Raw genomic sequence first — 20,012 nt, 5'->3', positions numbered from 1 at the left:
AGACATTTCAGAGAAATTTTGACATGATTAAAATAAGAAACAAGTATGAAGAAACAACTGAAATATAGAAGAGATGATTAATGATAAAACAAACAATTTTAGTGAAGATAAATACAGGAAGGAAAAAACCCTTTCAAAATGATTGCATGTAAATTTTTTTCTCATACTGCTTATTAGATTGCAAGCATTTAGACATTATATATATACATACATATATATATATATATATATATATATATATATATAGATATATCACACATACAATTATATATACAATCAGAGAATTATGAGGAAATGGATTCAAAATAGTTGTACCAAAATGATTGACAGGAATTATAAAGAAGAACATTAAATTTGCTCAAATAAACCACAACATATTTATTCTGCCCAATTGCATTCATTAATTCTAAAAATAACTGAAAGGAAGCCAGCCATTCCAACTACTGATTTTGAAATTATTACCAAAAAAAAAAAACTTCTAGAATGACTTTTAAAAACTGAACCAATTTCTAATACTTTATCTGGTTCAGTAACAAAAGAGACTAAATAAACTGCAAATAAATTTTGTATCTATTTCCATGTTTCATGGAAATATCACTGGAAAAGCATACATTCAAACAAAGTAACTGAAGAAATACTTCATGCAATACATTATCAGCTAGTAACATTTAAGACATAGCCAAGAAAAAAAATTAGTATTTAGGGAAATAAAACAAAATTTTAAATACAACATAAATACTAACAGGGAGCAGAGATTTTTTTTTGCTTTTTCTCAACTAAATGTAACAATGTTATTAGTATGTATGATAGGTATAAAATTGCATATGATCAGAACTAGTAAAAATGAACAAATCTTTTGAAAAGAATCAGATTCAAAGACTCTTTAGCTTTAACTCATTTCAAAAGAATGGATGTGTGTGTGTGTGTGTGTGTATATATATATATATATATATATATATATATATGTGTGTGTGCACACACACAAACTTACATATATATATTATATATATATGTATGTATTTATGTATTGAATATCAGACAACACAGGTAATCAAAGAAAATGACTACACTATGTATATTTATAAAATCCTTTATCAAAGTTAAAAAAATGAAATTAACTTCTTAGACATAAAGGATATTTCAAAAGAATTTCAACATTGAAATCCAGCGATTCATTTCAATTACTTCCCAACATAAATAAGAGGGAATAAACAACACTGATGGAGAACTGTGTATAGAGGGTATAGGATCTCAACTGATATGTGGTTTTGAGATTGTCGTTGATATCAACTAACCCAGGAATACATACCTCAATAGAAATTTTACACAGATACCAAACAGAGAAGTGAAACAGTTAGGATTAAGGAACTTAAAATCTGTAGATGAAAAATTGATTAATTTTACAATCTAAAGATGAAGAACTTAATAAAATATTTGGTTCATTTGGTTAAATTTGCTTTTTTTTTTTTTTTTTGGAAAAAGGAAATTACAAGAACTAAAACAAAACAGACAGATAATGGGAAAATATTTTGTTCTTTGACATAAATGTGGTGTCTAATTCCAAATACCAAGATTAGAAGAAATTCTTTATATATATACATGCAATTTTTTTTCTCATTGTGAGAAAGATAAACAGAATGTATTAACCACTGTTAATAGTATACATATTTATACATATCAAAATAAAAGGGAAAATAGTGGATATTCTTATATGAAAAATTAAAAAGAAACATCTATTATATACTTGACATTCAGACATAATTTGTATTGATCAAATAATTCAATGCACTTTATCACATATGATCTCTTCTCTCTCTCTCTCTCTCAAGTAGACATATTTAAATTAATATCTCTCATTTAAATCAAATGAGGTAACACTTTCAGAACAAGAACAGGAAAGTAATCACAATCACTTCAAACTAACTCAGAGATGCAAGAAATGATATATGTATGTATATATATATATATATATATATATATCCATGATAACATGCCTGGTGACCTATGAATCTGTCACATGAACAAAGACTAGTAAAACTAATTCTTGCAAATATGTCTAACAGAGCACTAAATAGAAACATTAGTAATTTAAAACACATGTACACACAGACATATAGACACAAGTGTGTGTGGTTGAGAAGTTTGCTTCCCAACCACATGGTTTCAGGTTCAGTCCTGATATGGAAACTGAAAGAAGCTTGTCATGTGTGTATCTCCTTGGCATCACGTGATTGTTGTAAATGAATGCTATTCATTTCCAATATTCTGTGAAAATATGTCTGACCATGGGAGAAACACTTTGTAGGGAATAGGAAAGGGTTAATAACAGGAAAAGTATCTGGCTGTAGATCTGCCTCATGCAAGCATGGAAAAGTGACATTAAAACAATGAAGAAAAGAAACATGATATATAAATATAACACACACTAGGCATGCACTATTTACAGTTGAAATTAATGTGTTGAAAAAAAAAAACTATACTATCAATGAGGAACAGAAACAGTGAAAGAAATTATTGAAATTGTAAAACTTAACAAGTTATTATAAACAATAGCAAATGATAGTTATATGATTAAGGCAGTGGTAAATTTTTTAACTGTAAAACAGCTTTTACTTTCATCTAGTACACCCACCTTACTAGAATAAATATGGTTGATGATAAAAATATATGAAATTAAAAGAAAATGTGATGAGTTTTATCAACGAAGTAGTCTTAGAAAAATCTGGGAAACACTCAATATGAAAAAAAATATCAAAAAATAATCTATTGAGAGAGAATGAGAATTTAGAGGAGTCAACATAGTGTAAGAAATTAATGATAATAGAAGAAATAAATATCAAGTAGGGGAGGATTTAGTTAGAGGGGATATTGTAAACACCTACAAGGTATTCCAAGAATATGTTGGGAGTGGATGAATTCCCTTTGATTTGTTCTCTTACCATTTTGTTTTTTCTTCTAATTAGTTTTTTTTTAAAATTTATGCACACTTACTTGGCAGTTTTGTCACAGAGGTTTTCAATCTAACAGTATTTGGTTTAACTGTTATATAAATATAATAGACTAAAAAAAAAAATCCTACATTTGAATTTCCCTTACTTCATGCAAAGGTTAACAAAAGAGTTGCCACTAAGAACAGTCAGTGATGGCCACTGCATCAATCACTCATGAGGTTCCTTGTTAAGTATACAGTACTTCAGCTACTTACTGCTATAAGCTGCATGTATTTGCAAGACACCTATTCACAGTTAGGTGGCCTGGACCACCAAATGTTACGTGTTTTGGATTCTGCACAGTCCCTCAGCAGAACATAATTGACTACCAATCTAGGAAAGGTAAAAAAGAACTATAGACTTGGTTGATGATTTGCAGCTCAAAACAAGAAATTTCTGCCTAAATTGATATTCTGTCTTTAGCATTAAAACAATAGAAATAATATTATGAACTATCATAGAAAGTTCTATCAATTGAATAGTGTCTGCTTGTTAGAGATCTGATAGATTATAACAAAATGTAATCAACTGGCAGCGATAAAATGTTTTTCTTCCTTCTTAGACCTGACAACAATTACAATAATTATATAATCACACTGTTCTACCAACCTCACTATCATTTTCAATTCAATTTAGGGACCTAATCTTACCTATAGTTATGACCAAAAGAATATAATCACAAATACAAACAACCACAATAGAGTTCCTCCAAAGAATCAATAGGTTACATAACTCAGAGATCAGTGAGCTGCTCCACCTGAGTCACTTACTCCACACTGAGAAGTTGCATCTCCAGTACAGGAAAGGCAAGGCCAACTAGCAGGAGACCAAAGTGTAAACCACAAGGCAGTTGGATAATATCCATAGCTTTGATTTCTCCCTTGGGGATCCAACCAAAATATTTGCAGAAAGCTGTTTTTGATAGGCCTTACTAGAGATCATGTCCAAAGATTTCGTCTCCATGACCCTCACAGGAATGGCAAGCTGTAAAGATGGATGTATGAATGGAAATTTCCACTATAGCAAATAAAACTATATTGTCATTCCAGCTGAAGGGAATGGGTATATTAGATAAATTTTTAATTTTTGGCAATTTTCTCAAAAAAAGAAAGAGCAAATATAAAAAACAGCAGCGTAGCCATGATATAATAATTTCTTTTCTAATATATTTGGGAGCAATGTTCCACAAAATTAGATTTTTAATATGCATCTTTTATAGTTATTGTAGATTACCAAAACAGATATTAGCTCCCATATCTCCCTGAAATAGATTACAAGTTCCCAACAGTAAAGAACCTCCAGAGTTATCAGGCCAAGAAATGGGGTGATGTGGAATTGATGTATTTCTCAAGGATGTGACTGCTGTAGGTAACAGTGACTGAAATAGCAACAAAAATTTGTTCCACAATTCAGCGAATTTATCATCATGCTATACACTTATGTTATTTCCAGTCTTTTATTCCTGAAACACAACTGAGACATAATATGGACCCTTGATACAAGAGTCTCCTATTATTCATTTAATTAAAAGTCGTCATAACATGCACAACAAGGATTTGCATCATTAAAAAAAAAGTGGGGAATGATCATGCTGATTAGTCTTAGAAGCAAAACTGTATTTTAGACAGAGGGAGGGGGTGCAAAATTTTAGTAAGGAAGGGTTGCAAATATAATGATGTTTGCATTTGACAAGACATAATTCTTTCTTAATTAGAAAGCTATCACTTAAGAATTATGCACGTCAGAAATTTTTTTTAACCCTTTTGCTCGTATTCATTGTACATATATATTCCTTCTTACTATTCAGGGTACCATTAATTATTATTCCAAATAAGATTCCTGTAATAAACTTCAATTAATTTTTACTTCATAAGACCAAACCATGCTGATGATGACTATTTGAAATTTAAATAAATATCAAGTAGACACACAAAATAACAAAAAATTAAAGTTAAGGTGCATGGTAAAATGGTATTTGGCATTCAGTATTAGAAGAATAAATCTGGTCAGTTTTTGACTTTCAGAATCATTCAAAAAAAAAAAATTTCCAAGTCAATGGAATGATAAAAATTTTCCCATTTATAGTATTCTGTCTTAACTTTTAAAATTGTAACATAAACAGAGATAGAAAAGGGGAAAATAGCAAAAAAAAAGCAAGCCCTAGAAAAATACATCTTGAAATAAAGACTAAATAATTTTGGAAAATAAATAAGACAAAAAAAATTATTTTCAACTAAAAAAAAATTGAAATAAGAGAACGATTAAGATAAATTGTAAAAAAAAAAAAAGCAATATGAAGATAAGTAGCATACAAAATGCATTTTCTTCTGAAAAAAATTTTCTTTTTTACCAATTCAAACCAAATTTCTCTCAAACTGACTCGCAACTTAGCATTCTTAGGGCTTCTTCATAGGACGGAAGGGCATTGTTCTCAACGGAAAGAGAAAGGGCATCTTTCTTCATTGCAGGAAAAATGGTTGTGCTACATTTCTCTGTTTTCTGGTCCCATGTTGTCAAAGTGGGGTTTGTAATCACAGGCGTTGATGTAGATGTAGTTGTTGTCACTGGAGCAGATGACGAACTGGACTCATCTGAATTGCACACCAGAACTGTAGAAGAAATAGGCAACTGGGGTGCAGGTTGAATGGAAAGTCGCCCTAAAGCAGTGCCATTATTAGCGTCTGGGTGTGTAAACTGTACAGGAAACAACTCACTATAAGAAGGTGGTGGTGTCATTGTTTTCCACCGCTGAGGAGGAAAGAATGTGTATTCTGAGCCATATGAACGGAATAGTGTCTCTTGATTCGATAGCCATCGGAACAGAGCACATGAGATTGTGAGTAGTATGAGGACAACGGAGAATATAACAATGATCCATTTAAAAATGTCATTGACATCATTACTATGACCTGTGCCAACATTGTCTGGATAACCTGGAAATGAAAACAAAAGGAAACATTAGAAATCATAGAAAATGTTTACAGAAAGACAAAAAAATGATTTACTATTGAGAAGTCCCTGATAAAATATGAAACCCAGCAGTTTTCAATGACAAACTGTCAGTAAAATCTTACAATTTTTATTTATCAAGGAATAATACTGAATTGGCAAATAGCAGATTGGCAGAGTTGTTGGAGCAATGGCCAGAATGTTTCACAATGTTTGTTCTGGCACTTTGTGCTCGGAGTTCAAATACCACTGAGGTCAACTTTGTCATTCATCCTTTCAAAGTCAATTAAAAGAAGAAAATTATAAATCCAAGACAGTGTACAGAAATGGAAGAACATTAGACCAGATGCCTTACAATATTTGTTCTGACTTTTTGTGTACCAAGCTGAAATCCTGCCTTGGCCCATATGAGTGGTAGACTTAACCTACTACACATTTTTACATCACCCCTTGAGTGTCTTTACATGAGTCTACTCTGTTGCATTTCAGACCAGGATTCCAGTTTGAGAACACAGCTCTCCCTCCCACCTTCCCATCAGCTTCTGAGACCTGTAAAACAGTGGTTCTTAACATTAAAAAAAAAAATTGTAGTGCCCCCTTTTAAGTAGCTGGTACGCCTAGCACACTCTAAAATGGCAAGTGAGGTATCATGACTAAAGTGACTTCACATGGAAAGTAATTTATAAATTTAATTAAAAAGTAGGGGGGAGGGGATTGTAAAAGCTTTTAACAATGAAATGATAAAAGACACAAGTTGTAAATTTATACGTTGCAAGTTAATGACTTCCATGCACTGTGTAAATTCTACACAGTAACTTGATTTGCTAGAAACAGCAGCACGCTACTAATCTCTTACTTTATTTTAATAACCATTACTAGTTTTACCATGTACTGTAGGTAAAATTTAGTATGTTAATTAGGTTACCTCATTGACACCCTCGCCAGCCCATGAAACTTAATGCCTCCTTCAACAAAGTCCAGCACCCCTTGGGGGCAGTACCACCTATGTTGAGAAGTTCTGCTGTAAAAGGTCATGGATACTAGCTTCTCTCCTGACTAAAAGAAAAGTAGTTTCAATACAAACTAGAAATCACAAAGTTTAGATAAACATTTAGATGTAGCTGTTAAGTTAAGAAGGTGAAAGGATGGGCATCCAACCAAAGAAAATCTGCCTCAATAAATTTTGTCCAACCAATGTAAGCATAGAAAAGTGAATGTTAATACAATGATGATATTACTGACTGCAAGATACCTATTTCTATCCTATCATACTCTAACCTCTTATATAAACATTAGCATATGACAAGTGTATTACTAACATATTACTGGTACATATAAACACTAGCATATTCTGTGTGTGCGCGTGTGAGAGAGAGAGATTTTCCCTAGGTCATTCAATTTTTTTCAATTGATCAATGGACTGAATGAGTAGACCAATCAATAACAAACCTATGACTTGTGGAAACAGTTGTAAGTCAAATTTACTACAATAAAGAAATATGTAATGGCCATTATTTAAACCTTGCCTCATATATATATATATCATCTTCATCATTTAACGTCCACTTTCCATGCTGGCATGGGTTGGACGGTTTGACTGAGGACTGACAAACCCAGGCTACAATCTGATCTGGCAAGGTTTCTACAGCTGGATGTCCTTCCTAATGCCACCTACTCTGAGAGTGTAGTGGATGCTTTTTATATGCCACCGGCATGTGGGTCAGTCAAATGGTACTGACATCGACCACACTTGAATGGAGCTTTTTAAATGCCATTGGCACAGGAGCCAGTCAGGTGGCACCGGCAAACAACCATGCTCGAATAGTGTTTTTTACATTCCATGGCATGGGAGCCGGTCAGGCAGTACTGGCAACAACCATGCTTCAATGGTGCTATTTATGTGCCACCAGCACAGGAGCCAGTCAGGCAGTACTGGCATTGGCCATGACAATGATTACTGTTAAATGGGTCAGTTATGGTCTTGGCTGGCTTGCTGGGTCTTCTCAAGCACAGTATATCTCTAAAGGACTCGGTTGCTCATCATCGCCTCCATATACTGTATAATCAAGAAGTTTGCTTCCTAACTACATAGTTTCAGGTTCACTACCATTATGTGATACCTTGGTCAACCAAGCTTGTCATATATATAGACACACACATGTGTATGTATGTGTGTGTGTGTGTGTGTGTGTGTGTGTGTCCTTGTCCTGACATCAAGTGAGGATTGTAAACAAGCATCACCACTACAGAAGCAGTATTGTACATTTCTAGTCTTTCATGGAAAACATGTCTGGCATTGGGGAAATACTTCCATGCTAGCATCAGGAAGGGTGTCTAGCCATAAAAAGTCTGCATCAAAGAATTCCATCACCCATGCAAGGGTGGAAAAGTAAATATTAGAAAAGTTGTTGAAAATGATGATGCCTGATGTATATAAAAGCACCAGCATATTACTGGTGTATATAAATTGTTATTTAAACAGCTATGCACTTGAAACAGTATTACAAGTGTTTAACATAATATGTATACAAACATAGAAAAGCAGTACCTGTAATATACTATCACAGAGAAACTACTCTTAAGAGATTCTGTACGTCAAAAACAGAGCTCACTTGTTGGAATGTCAGACACTGGTGTTTTGACCTGATTTGGTCTCCTCAGTGACAAACACCACTAGACATTTTCAGTTAAGTCAAAAATCTGTGTTCTAATACAGAAATCAATGAACAAGATATCTGATGATTTGGGCAAAAGTTGACCATGCTAGAATTAAATTAACACCGCTACTTTAAACAGTTTTAGTTTGAAATAATGTTGATTCACACACACACATATATATATATATATAAATAAATAAATAGAGTTAAATGCAGGTGTTATTCAAATTCTTTTACTTCTGACACATGTTTTGAAGACAACATTGGTATTATTCCAAAGGAATAAAATGGTGAAAAACAACATAATCTTCTCATGAAGGGATGAAAGAAAGAAACCAAACTCATCAATAAAACATTTTAACAGAATATTATGGATGTGTATAATGCTGAATGGAACACTATTAAGTTTTTTTCAAAACACTGTTAGAAGATATAACGTCAAAGGTAGCCTATAGAAAGAGAAGGGGTAAAGGAAAGAAATAAGCAGAAAACTAATAAAGGAGAAATATAGAGCGATATATGAATTAAAATAAAAGTTTAAAGGCTTGGAAATAGATATATCTAGTGGAAGCGAAATGTAAGAAAATCAATGTTCAAATTACATATAATGGTAGATATCACTTATATGAACTAAAGGTAGGTTTCTGCCAATGTTTACATCAATAAGCACGCTCTATTAACATAAACTATTTTCTAAGAATCCCCTTGTAAACACGTTTATATAGCATGCTTATCGATGTAAACATTGGCAGAAACCTACTTTTAGTTCATATAAGTGATATCTACCATTATATATAATTTGAACATTGATTTTCTTCTTACATTTCACTTCCACTAGACATATCGATTTCCAAGCCTTTAAACTTTTATTTTAATTCACATATCGCTCTATATTTCTCCTTTATTAGTTTTCTGCTTATTCCTTTCCTTTACCCTTTCTCTTTCTATAAGCTACCTTTGACGTTATATCTTCTAACAGTGTTTTATAAAAACTTAATAGCGTTCCATTCATCATTATACACGTCCATCACATTCTGTTAAAATGGCTTATTGATGAATTTGATTTCTTTCTTTTTTCCCTTGATGAGAGGATTACATTGTTTTACACCATTTTATTCCTTTGGAATAATACCAATGTTGTCTTCGAAACACATTGGAAGTAAAAGAATGTGAATAACACCTGCGTTTAACTCCATTTATTTATTTGTATATATTATACAAAATATTTCACATCAACCTGGAGTTTCTACCTTTACAAACAGGGTGTTACGTCCTTATTCATATCATCATCATCGTTTAACGTCTGTTTTCCATGCTAGCATGGGTTGGACAGTTCAACTGGAGTCTGGGAAGCCAGGAGGCTGCACCAGGCTCCAGTCTGATCTGGCAGTGTTTCTACAGCTGGATGCCCTCTCTAACGCCAACCACTCCATGAGTGTAGTGTGTGCTTTTTACGTGCCACCAGTATAGGGGCCAGAGGAGGCTGGCAATGGCCATGATTGGTTGGTGCTTTTTATGTGTCAGCAGTACGCAAGCCAGTCAAGGCGGCACTGGCATTGGCCACGTTTGGATGGTGCTTTTTACATGCCACTGGCAAGGGTATCACAACTACAATTTCCATTTTGATGTTGAATCATTGGCTTTCTTCACTTCTCAGTTATTTCTCAAAGAAACTCCTCTTAGACCATGAGTTACATAAATCTAGTTCATTTGACAATCACAACCATCATTTTAAGTTTCACATTAATCATTATTATAGTCTTGTGTGCTTCACTGAAACAGATACCCTCTGCTTTGGATGAATCATTAGTGACACCTTCAATATAAACTCAAAAATGACCATTGATAAAAATAAATCCATATTCTTTAAACAATTGCATTCATCATTATCTTTCAATTTATTTATTTTTAGTTTGGTTGCAAGACATCTTGACTATACTTCAACAAGATCAGGATCAGAAAAGACTAATTTGGATCCAACTGGTGATAAAATTTCTTATGAGATAACAATAAATAGTTTGACAAACAACATTTATATATAAAATAAATTACAATATGCAAATAGCATATAACATTTGACTGGTGCAGCTGAAAGGCCTACTTTGAGTTGTTGGCTTTCCTCGCTTCTCAGTTAACCTACCCAAATAGTCTAACCAGACACAATTACAAAAGTTCACTCATACTAACAGTTATATACATAACATTTTCACAAAAATTAATAGGGTATAAAATCCTTTGTAATATGAATTCTTGTCTCATAAATAAATATACAATCATGATGCATAAATATATATATATATATATTAGTAGCAAATATAAGATAATCACCTATTCACCAAGCTACATGGTCACTCAGTCTACTAAAAATAGCAACTAAATCTTCCTCAAATCACATCCACCTGCATTACAAAAGGATATATTGGATAATAGGTTCATGGGTTCCTTGCATATTTGAAAAAGGCAAGATAGTCAAGGCCAGAATGTCTTTGACCATAAGTTTGTTCAATCAGGACTAGCCTTAGACTATTGATATGAAAAGAGAATGAAGTCAGACATGATGTCAAAATCATCATCCTTTAATGTCCATTTTCTATGCTGACATGGGTTGGATGGTTTGACCAGAGCTAGCAAGCTGGAGAGCTGCACCAAAATCTAGTCTAATTTGGACTGGTTTCTATGGATGGATGTCCTTCCTAATGCCAACCACTTTACAGTATGTGCTGGGTGCTTTTAACAGGACACTGCACAAGCGCTTTTATGTGGCACCAGCACTAGTGCTTTTTATGTGGCATCACCACACAACTCTTGCAGGCCAATCCTCTTCACTGGTGGGATGGGGGAGGGTGATCTTAACACTTCTGCTGTGGAGGACAGGTCTTGAGTACAGCAAGACGCCATATATCTCAGTCTTTTGTCATTTCACCTGAAAGGTTCATCATCCTGAAGTCATCCTGAGGTACTTCCCCCCATGTCTTTCTGAGTCTCCCTCTCCCACATGTTCCACTGAGATTGAGAGATGTCCTATGGTGTAGTAATTCAACCAATATGTAACAGAGTCAGTAGAGAACAAGAATTTTTTTTTTTATGTGTGTAACCCATCTATTACTATCTTTGACAGTTTAATAAATATGTGAAGGAGACTAAATGTAGTTAAGATCATTTGAATTAATTAACAGCTGCCCTAAGCATGGTCAAAGTGACTGAAGTATTAGAGATGAGTTAATACAATAAATAAATATATATATTATCATTTTACATGTTTTCCATGCTGGCAAGAGTTGGAGAGTTCAACAGGATCTAAATGATAGAAGAACCACCATATTTTGCTCCCTATTTCAGATTTGATGGGTTTCTATAGCTGGATGTCCTTCCTAACCTCAACCAAAGTGTACTGGGTGTATTTTTCAAGGCACCATTTGTATAGAATGTCATGTTATTGGCAAAAGTAAAGAATCCTGTCAAACCCTTGTACCATTTCTTCTTGACTCAATTTATCAAACACCTAAAGAGTGCACAGGGAACTTTCTTTTTTTTTTTTTTTGTGGCATCAGCACTGGTTGAGTTGTCTTGTAGCTCACAAGGTGAAATCATGCCCCCCACCCATAAAATTCACATATACACAAATCAACCTGCTCAACAATGAAACCCTTATTTTCCAAACTTAACAGCTGTTCCCATTAATGTTGGCAATGAAAAGTAGGTTCAGGAGATATTGTAAAAATTCAGGAGTACAGATAAGTGGGTGTGTATCATATGTAAGAATGAAGACACATGGAACAAAGGCATGAATTTATCTGAGTGGTAACAGGGATGGACTAGACTAGAAATGGCTACATAAAGTAATTAAGGTAATCAGAGTATATGATAAAATAATTAAGCTTAGGCAAAACAAAATCATTTCCACATATGCAGTATAGCCAATGAGACGTCTTTCACAATGAATAACAATGACTTCATTATCACAGCTGGTGGTTATAAAGGACATGTTAGACAACACAAGGACTTCTCTGGTGAACATGAAGGATATGGTTATGGTATAAGGGATCAAGGCACCTGGAGTTCTATGACACAAATGGCCTAACCAAGGATTCAGATGGACACAAGATAATCTTCATACTTATCAGAAAAAGGATAGGCAGATGGTTGTGAATATTAAGTCTTTGGTGAAGAATATACTATTCAACATAGACTAGTGATCAGAGACTTTAGAACAAAAGCTAGCCAGACACAAAAGACAGAAGGAGAACATAAAAGTCAAGAGTTACTAATTAACCCTGTATTCAGAGGTGGACTTATAATTGACATAAATGACAAAAAGGTGAAGATAAATTATGACTTAAGGAAGAGAACTCAGAGTTCCTATGAGACAATATATTTAGAATGATGCATCAGATTTGTGACTGATATAAAACCCCAGCTAAACAGTCTCTCTAGCTTTTGTTCTAAAGTCTCTAGTCACTAGTCTAGGTTGAATGGTATATTCTTCACCAAAGTGCAATATCAAATTGCTAAAAGGCAGAATAAATATGCATAACAAAGAGAGAAGCTGAAAGACTACAAAAGGTCCTTGGGGTGGTTTTTAACTGGGTGAGAGATTAAATCTACCACCTAAGTAGACACACTGGGATTTGAACTCGGAGTAAAGCATCATCCCATCCCATGTTCTCACAATTTTGCCAGTCAACTTTCCTAGAATGGTACTTTACTTACTGAATCCAGAAAGGTAAAACAAAGTTGGTCTCAGTAGCAATAGAATAGCATTAGGGCATTGAATAGTTCATTCAATGCTCTAATGCTTTTGCCCATTTTCAGAGTCAGAAGAGATGTCTCGCAATGGCTGTTCTAGCTTTTTTATATTCTGACAGTGATGTTTATAACACAAGCTGTCTCCAAGGGGCTGTGCTGTGGGATGGAATCTGAAACTATTACAAAATGCTTTTAAACCGTTCCAACATATTTAGCCCCATGTCGGCACTGATTCAACAGATTTATGTTGAAAGATGTTCCAGCCACAATCATCCTTTTCTTTTACTATCTAATGTCACCTTCCTATTTTACATGATTTGAGAGAGATATGACTGCTATCCTAAGTACATCAAGCAACAACACAGTGGGTTGGATTTCTAGGTCTTGATTAAACAAACCTATCATTATTTAAAGGCTTTCCAAATGTGACCATCCTGTCTTTTTTTTAGAAGAATGTAGGTTTATACTGTACAACTTATCTTTTCTTTAGTTAAAAGGGGCTTTATATTTAATTAAGACAGTAGGGAATGTTAATTGACTTTGACTGCTATTTCTAGCTGGTCCAAACATCTATATAGAAGTCCCCTCATTTGTTTGACACACATTCTTGTATGTGTAGGTCTACATGTATGTAAATATATGTGTGTATTCACATAAGAATATAGTTGTGTATATAGCTTTGTATGTGTGTATGCAAATCGCCATGTATATATGTAAATAAGTATGTATGTATGTATGAATGAATGAATGAATACAGCTAAGTAAAGATGTGTAGTGATGTCAGTATGTGACAACCTACAATTTTACAATTGCATGCGTGAAAGTGGGGTCACCATCTTGTTCGTAAAACGACAAGAAAAATAAGAACTTGTGAGACATTCATAATAAGTCGTAACATATTTATTACTGGATGTAATGCGTTAACATATAAGAATGGTTTGAAAGAAAAGGCTTGTAACATATTACACAAACACACTTTGCAACCACGTCTCAAAGCAAACGAGGTGAATATGCATGCGTGTGGGGGGGTGCGAGTGGCGTAGCTCAATGCACATGCATAGGAACCGATAGGCAAAAAGGTGCAAAATTAGAATTGCATTCGCTTTATATAAGGGATGAACCAGAACTCCCTGACTTCCACGTCACCCGGCAGTTAATTGAAAGCTTCTAGAATATCCGAGAATAGTCGAGGGAGATTACTCTCGTTAGATCCCTTTTTTGTTAAGCTTTCCTGCTTGACCGCCAGGGCTCACTATAGATGTTTATATATATCATACCTATCAGATTCAGTGTGAAAATGAAATCAGATTTGGCGTGAAAAATTACATCAATATACCAAATTTGAAAATTTTGACTTAATTTTAAAATTTCAAAAACTGTGGCTGCAACAGAAAAGACCCCCCCAAAACTTCCATATGTAAGCAGGTAAAGGTATGGAGATTCAGTGATGTACATCACTGGAAATTCACACAGACAATTTTTCTTTGTCATACAAAGACTGATGAATTTCACTTCAAGGGCAAAAGTGATGTAATGAAGATGGGTTTGAGAATTTAGAGACATCAGTTCCCTTAAGTCACATCCAAATTTTGAACAATTAAGAATGCATAATATTTATTGTCACCATCATAAAATAATCACTATAACTCTGTCTGCTTGCAGGAAAACTGTGTGGAACCCATTAAAGAAATTCAAAGATTCAACCTCACATATCACATCACATTGATTCGGCCTAAGAATAAAGAGCATACCTGCCTGTGAAATATTCATCGACTCAGCTACATAAATTAGAAGGTAATTCAGTTGATCAAACAACTGAAATAGTGAAAACCAGCAGAGGATCCATCTGCATCAGTTAAACAGTGAATCTTAAAGGATAAGCCAAGTTATTGCATTTAGTAGTGTTCTCTCTGTAACATCATTCCAAATGAAAATTTATCTTGAGCGTTTAAGATCTTACAGCTGTGATAATAATAATTTCTAAATTAAGTACAAGGTCAGAAATTTAAGATTGGAGGAACAGATGATGTAACTCATACTTCATTAACTTCAGTGGGATTTGAACTCAGAATGTAAAGAGCAGGATGCCATACCTTAATCATAATAGCTAGTACTATCTTTAGTTGGTACATTTTGTTTAATAAAAACTGGGTTGTTACCCATCACTATGCTGCCAGAAAAAATATTTGTTAATTATGCATATACCTTCACAAATTATTCAAATAATATTTAGATTGACTTTCTCAGTGAAGACTAGTAAAAAAGTGGAATGCTTTTTTCATATTCTACACAATAAGCGTAGCAATTGAACAATATCTTACGTTAAATACTCTGGCTAGCGATGTGTAACAATAATTTAGCCATTATTACTGAAATTATATACAATGTACCTTGTATGGTACGGCCAGTTAATAGTAGATGGTTATACAGTGAAAGTCTTATTGGTCTCTATGGTGACAACACTACCTGTTTATATCTTTCACACACACACATACATATCCTCTCTCTCACTGTATTTGTCACTCAACAACAACAACCTGTAAATAATGGTGAGGTGCTTTCAGTAATTCCTAGTATTTTATTCTCTTGGTGTGTGTGTTTGTTTTACTGTATTTTTTTTCTCTCTTTTACTCACAGTAAACTGAAGATTTGGCCCAAAATCCGCTAAATGAATCCAAAGTACCAAGAGTGGGTGTAAAACCAGGCAATGGACTATCTCTACCACCCATGCCAAGATTTGAACTCAGAACAAAAGAGCTGAAACAATAGTCCAACATTCTAGTTCCACCAATCCTCTACCCTGGGTTGGTCCTTTTTTTTTTTCTTATCAATTTCAAAATGACGAAAGTAAAGCTGACCTCAGTGAAATCTAAACTCAGAGCACTGAGACTTAGAATAAAAACAGGAAAGCACTCTATCCAATACTCTACTTACTGCCAATTAAACTGATCACCTACAAAAGGTGCAAACATTATTTGCTTGGGAGCTGCCAATAAACAGCAGTGACATTGTCCTCAAATCACATCCCAATATTGTTTTAAAACCAGTTAGTTGCTGCAACAAGTACCTACTCTCACTATTCTAGTTATTCCATGAACAAACACCTACACACATAACTACAGTTACATCTTAGAACTAATGACTAGCCAAATTCAATACATAAGTCTTCAAGAATAGTTTAACACCGACACAGCTTTTCTAAGTAGTTTTAACATATTACATCTTAGTGATACTGATATTTCAATAAGAATATTAAGATATATACTTACTTTTAGTACGTTTTGTCATAGGTTTTTCAGTAATTAATTCATCAGATGGAATGGCAGTTGTATCAGGTAGTGTCATAGAAGTTACTGGAGTGCAAACATTGGCATACCAAACAAGCACAGCAACTGCATTCATTCTCCAACCAACTTTATCCCAGATACGAATTTTGCTGTACATCTTTAATTGGTAATGTTTCAACTAATGGCAACACTTGATAGATTAACCAAATTGCTAATGAGGAGAAACAAGCCCAACATTCAGCTTAACAAATCTGAAAAATAAAACCAAAAATAAAATTTAATAAACATGCACCAAACTATCTAAAGAATTATATATTTTAACCCTTTTGTTGCCATATTTCTGTTAAAATTACACAACCTTTGTTACAATTTATTTCGATAATAATGAATTTAGTAAAATAACTTTTTTTCTTATTAAGGTGGTGTTTGAGACATAACATGAAATTTTGGTGGAAAATAATTTATATCACTTTAAACAGAAAGTTTCTATCATAGAATCAGGGGCATTTACAAGCAGATTGGTATCAAAAGGGTTAATGATCATGAAATCTTATGTGGCAATGAACAACGAAATTAATTTGAATATAAATTTAGATACTACATCAGATAGCTGAATACACACAGAAACCTTTTTGCTATTATATACAGGCCTAAGGGTAGTGGCGGGAGAGAAACAACATGTGCTGGGTTAAATTGCTCATCCTGCTGAATTTTAAATTAAAACCATACCAATGTCAACTTTAGCATTCTTCTCCTGGTGATCAGTAAGTGTCAGCTACTAACGGTCAATTTATTCAACTAAATTCCTTTCCAACAAATTTGTGGCTTTGTGCTTATGTAAGAAATCAAAATTGTACAGCTCTGTTACAATTCTATAGAACAGGAATTAAACTCTAGTAGAGAGAAACGGAAACCAATTTTAATTCATGTTTCAACCAATACACTTTATGAACATTAAAATCCTTAAGGCACAAATGTTACAACTTTTCATTTATCTTCATATAATAATATAAAACTTCATGATTAATTTTAAAATAGCATTATAATAGAAGTCTTTCAATCATGTCACAAATACACTAACACACCAAAACTATTTTAATCCTTTAGCTTTCAGATTACCCTGTCAAAAGTAATGTTTCTTTATTTACATTGTCTTCAGTTAACCCAGCAATATCTTTATAGCTTTGAGATTTCGACAATGTGATTGCTTATTTTTAGAATAACCTTGTAAGGTAGTTGTGAGAGAGGCCAGATCAGGCTAGTTTGAACATAAAACAAGTAGACTATTTGGGCTTTATATGGTTGGCTTAAATGCTAAAGGGTTATCTTGAGTTTTGAGATTTGCAACATTTTTTCTTTCTCTTTGGGTGTTCTTAGTTAAATCTGTTCTGTTGCAAGAATTCAGATCTGGTGCCCTGGTCTAAAGGTAATTTCCTTCTACTAGTCTCTGAAGCCAGAAAACAGTCTTAGGCACTGCCCTTCCTCCTCTGGCTAAACTAAGAAAAACTTTTGATGTTAATGTTGAAAATTCCAAATTCATATCAATCCAAAGGGCTAATGTTATACGAAGAAAAGACTGGGTGTTCTGATTAGTGTGATGGAAGTCCTAGGAGGACCCCTACCACCAACACTAACACTAACCACATGAAAGGAGGTGACAAAAGAGTAAAGGCCATTGTAGTAGCAACAGAAAAGACAAAGAAGAAACAACACATTTGTTAATTATAGATTGGAGTGTGTGGGTGATTTCTCTGGACATGGTCTAAGATGCATGTGTGAGTGTGCAGCAGCAGCAGAAATACTCTTCCAACTGGTAATCCATCAAAAAGCTCACTTGGGCTTTTTTGGTGGGTTACCAGTTGTTGGGGACTTAAGTGCTTTACAGCTTTGAAGGAAAGATTCCTCACTGAGATACAGTTTTAGCTACGTCATGCTAATAAGTGTGATATGCTGGATGTATAATGTAAATGTGCATGCATTATGGAACAGAGAAACTGAGAGAAAACTAAGCATAATGATAGTAAGGGCAATGGGTATGTTGGTATGGGCATGTAATACATGTGGATAATGATAGGTGGATGAATAAGTGCCTAGAGATTCATGGAGAAGGATCCAATGGAAGAGGGAGATCAAAGCAGATATGGGTAGAAGTGATGATCTCAGGAAACTGAAGGAGCTGACAAAGGAATGCAACAAGTGATGGGAAGGACTCATCTGACCAATGCAAAAGCATGGAAAAAGAAAAGGTAAAAACAAAGATGAGGAAGGAAATTTTCTATCAAGTATTTCGCTATAAAAGTTAAATACAAAAGAAAATTAAATACATATGTAACTTATTTAGTTACTAATGTAAAACAGAGATTCATGATAAAAATTTTGAGAAATTCAATAAAATATAATCAGTTCTTTGTTTAACATCCAAATTAAAGCAATAAATCATCATCATCATCATCACCATTTAATATCTATGTTTTATGCTGGAATGGGTTGGATGGTTTGAAAGGAACTGATGGCTCCAGTGTCTTCCTTGGCATGGTTTTTACACTTGGATGCCCTTCTTAATGCCAACCACTTTACAGACGGTACTGGATGCTTTTTTCATGCCACCACCACCACCACCAATGATGTCATCATGCATCTCACAAGACTAGAAACCCCAAGAATAGGGGAGGGGCACAAAAATGATTTTTTTAAAACTCCAATAAAATATGTTTTCAATAACCACTTACCTTTGTGATTTAAAATATACCCATTGTAAGTCATAAAACCAGTCATATTGCTATGATGATGAAACTAAAACTAAAGTAGCTTTTTACAGCTGCTTAGAAGAATAACAACGCTAGGAAACCTATGACCAATCTTCAGAATCAAGGAAATACTATCTGCCGTAGTCTACGCATCTACTTATCTGCTTCAGTGGTGGAATCCAGGTGGTAAGCTTTCTATTGGCTATTAACTAACATATGATGTACTTATAATAACAGCTACCAATCAGAGTTAGCAGAAAGTAGTTCAAACCAGTTCCAAACTCTGTGTGTGTGTGTGTGTGTGTGTGTGTGTGTGTGTGTGTGTGTGTGTGTGTGTGCATGTGTGTGTGTGTGTGCATGTTTGCGTGTGCATGTGTATGAACCGTCAGCCAAAAGAAACAGCCTTATTTCTTGATTTATGCATTTAACTATTCTGGGAAATACAATTAAAAAAGAAAAATAATAGATATAAGAAAAAAAATTCTTAAATTGCATTTTTAAAAATCCACTTTATCTTTGTTATTGAAAACCATAAAATCAGTATTTTTACAGAAACAAACTGATGACACGTGGATAGTAATATTCTTTTGGTAGAATTACTATTAAAAAAAGTGTAGGAATGGAATGCAGAATATG

General features: G+C 33.9%; 1 protein-coding gene across 1 annotated transcript; it reads right to left on the bottom strand.

Moving 5' to 3' along the window:
* Positions 1 to 386: 386 nt before the first annotated feature.
* Positions 387 to 19,590, bottom strand: LOC115215098. Its single transcript, XM_029784262.2, has 3 exons — positions 19,359 to 19,590; positions 16,612 to 16,880; positions 387 to 5,923 (listed from the first exon to the last, which is right to left on the bottom strand). The coding sequence occupies exons 2-3, from the start codon at positions 16,784 to 16,786 to the stop codon at positions 5,361 to 5,363; spliced, it is 738 nt and encodes a 245-aa protein (XP_029640122.1). The 5' UTR covers positions 16,787 to 16,880; positions 19,359 to 19,590; the 3' UTR covers positions 387 to 5,360.
* Between the last annotated feature and the right edge of the window lie 422 nt (positions 19,591 to 20,012).

This window comes from Octopus sinensis, linkage group LG8, assembly GCF_006345805.1.
Source record: "Octopus sinensis linkage group LG8, ASM634580v1, whole genome shotgun sequence".
Classification (NCBI taxonomy): domain Eukaryota; kingdom Metazoa; phylum Mollusca; class Cephalopoda; order Octopoda; family Octopodidae; genus Octopus; species Octopus sinensis.
The sequence above is the reverse complement of the archived record's forward strand: the minus strand, read 5'-3'. Positions and strand labels throughout refer to the sequence as shown.

Coding starts and splice junctions, on each gene's coding strand:
- LOC115215098 (XM_029784262.2), bottom strand. CDS start 16,786: ATGTACAGCAAAATTCGTATCTGGGATAAAGTTGGTTGGAGAATGAAT. Junction 5,924..16,611: donor TATGACAAAACGTACTAAAA/GTAAGTATATAT, acceptor TTTCATTTCCAG/GTTATCCAGACAATGTTGGC.